This window comes from Triticum urartu, chromosome 6, assembly GCF_003073215.2.
Source record: "Triticum urartu cultivar G1812 chromosome 6, Tu2.1, whole genome shotgun sequence".
NCBI classification, from domain to species: Eukaryota; Viridiplantae; Streptophyta; class Magnoliopsida; order Poales; family Poaceae; genus Triticum; species Triticum urartu.
In genome coordinates, this window is record NC_053027.1 from 57,033,971 (window position 1) to 57,036,247 (window position 2,277).

General features: G+C 43.2%; 1 protein-coding gene across 1 annotated transcript; it reads left to right on the forward strand.

Moving 5' to 3' along the window:
* Nucleotides 1-264: 264 nt before the first annotated feature.
* LOC125516308 lies at nt 265-2,008 on the forward strand. Its single transcript, XM_048681792.1, has 3 exons — nt 265-740; nt 829-1,093; nt 1,716-2,008. The coding sequence occupies exons 1-2, from the start codon at nt 351-353 to the stop codon at nt 1,072-1,074; spliced, it is 636 nt and encodes a 211-aa protein (XP_048537749.1). The 5' UTR covers nt 265-350; the 3' UTR covers nt 1,075-1,093; nt 1,716-2,008.
* The last annotated feature ends 269 nt before the right edge of the window (nt 2,009-2,277 follow it).

Below are 2,277 nucleotides of genomic sequence, written 5' to 3' on the forward strand. Positions count from 1 at the left end.
GTTGGCATGCTGATGAAGCTTGAAGATGGTGGATAGTGGTTCACATTGCAATCTTCATCTTGCGTCAAGGGTCTTTTCTTTAAAGGTTTTGGACTGAGTTGTAATTTTGCATTCCATTGGGGTCCTTTCTCAGCTTTTCGGCAATGCAAATCTTAACGAAGCTGTTCGAGGTCCTTCTGGACCGTTTAAAAAAACAGTATTCAGCATTTTTCACACGCACGGTTGCCAGAGCGAGAGCTCCACAGCCTGGAGTTCACCATAAAACGCTCCCCCGAGGCCACAGACCAAAGCACAACCCAGCTACAAGTCACAGCGAGTCACCGACAACTCCACTCCACTCCACATCCAAAATGTCCGCCATGACTTTCTATATCTTTGCTTCCTTGATGGGCCTGTGGACAGGGACGGCCATGGCTCTCGAAGGAGACATCTTCAAGTTAGCCGGCGAAGTAGCGGCCATTTTGCCGGCGCCGGTGAGGAAGACCGTGGGGGCACTGGCGCGAAGCAGCCCTGCCCGTACCGCCTCCGATGCCCTGGTAGGTCTCTTTCTGGGCATGGTCTGCGTGATGTACACGGCCACGTTCTTGTACGTCGTCGCGGTCCGAGCCTGCGGCGGGAACTGCTCCTTGGCCTGCGTCCTGTGTGAGATCTCGGACCGTTCCGAGACGCTCTCCCTGCTTCTCTTAGCGCCGGCGGTTGCGCTCTTCTTCCTTCGCGCCGCCGGCTGCAGGAGCCTCGAGGTACGTGACATCAATGCTGGTAGCCTCCTATGCCTCTACTCTCCTTGGTTTTGCTTCTCATGCAGTTGATGATTGTTAAATCTGATAGGTCGCGGATTTCAATCAGCGGCCTTCACTCCTTGAACGCCTTCAGTCCACGTCGCCGCTAATCTTGGTTGCAGCGTTTTTGCTTGCAATCATCTCTTTGAATCTTCAGTCTCCGCAGATCTCTGAGATTCTAGGCGTTGCGGCTATGTTCTTCGCGCACCTATTTTTCATCCGCTTCTACATCCGTGCTGCACAGGCGCTGTGGAGGATGAATCGCAGGTCGGCAATTGACATGGTGGCAGAGTAGCGCAGCATCGCTCGCTCAGGTAATTAACCTGCGTTTATGCCACACATCAACATACCCCCTTCCCCTTCCTCAAAGTATCGTATCTGAACTTTTTATGACTTTTGTACCAACAAATTGGTAGAAGATTGTGCAACTAATGTTCAAGTCCAAACTAATTTTCAGTTGGTTCTGCTTGTTTGCTAGTATGAACCGAAAATTTAGTTGTTCTCACCACTAATCATCAATGTTATTCTTCAACTAGATTATCAGTTGATGCACCCTGTTGCAATATTTCATCTGTTTTTTGTATGGATAAAGCGGTGTTTCCACCGATGGTAGAGGCCGATAGAATAGCCATGTTTTCTTCTTCTTATTAGTCCTCTAGTTCTTGCTTTAGTTTTTTCTGTCTCAACTTGAAATGTCATCTAGCTAGACATGAAAAAGGATTCACAGCAACAAAGAACAAACATTGCAAGAATATATAGAATCACCTCAAAGGACGGATAAAAGTAGATGATATATTTTCATGTTTGTAAACCTAATTTGTCATCTTGGAACAGCCGTTTGAATAATCATGACGTGTGATTTATTTCTACCGTTTAATTGTCGCCACAATCTGCTCACCATTTGGTCTTGATACAATTTCGTCATGTATTGGCCAGGTGCGCAGAGGCAGGGTTTCTAGCCGGCTGCAGCAAGATCGAAGATGATGGAGGGTACTATACTACTAGTGCAGGAGTGCTTCTGTTTCCTATCTACTACGTACCTATGTTGCTGTTGTGAAAAATAAGAGATGAACATGTCGTGTGATGAGTAGTTATCTATCTGCTAGTAGTATAACTAGCACTAGTAAGCTTTGAATCAACACTGGACCATGTATTCAACAATTGTTAAACTTGTATTTGAAAAATATTAATCTGGGATTTGAAAAATGTTAAATTTGTACAGAAAAATTGTTGAGCATGTGTTAAAAATGTTAAACTTGCATTTGAAAAGTGTTAATCTAGCGTTTGAAAAATGTTAAAAATGTGTACAGAAAAATATCGACCATGTATTAAAAAATTAATATTGTATTTGAGAACTGTTAATCAAGCATTTAAAAATATTAGATGTGTATAGAAAAATGTTGACTATTTATTCAATATAAAATGATCTTTTATTTGAAAATGTTATACTTGTATTAGAAAAACATATTAGATACATACCGAAAAGGTGTATAGAAAA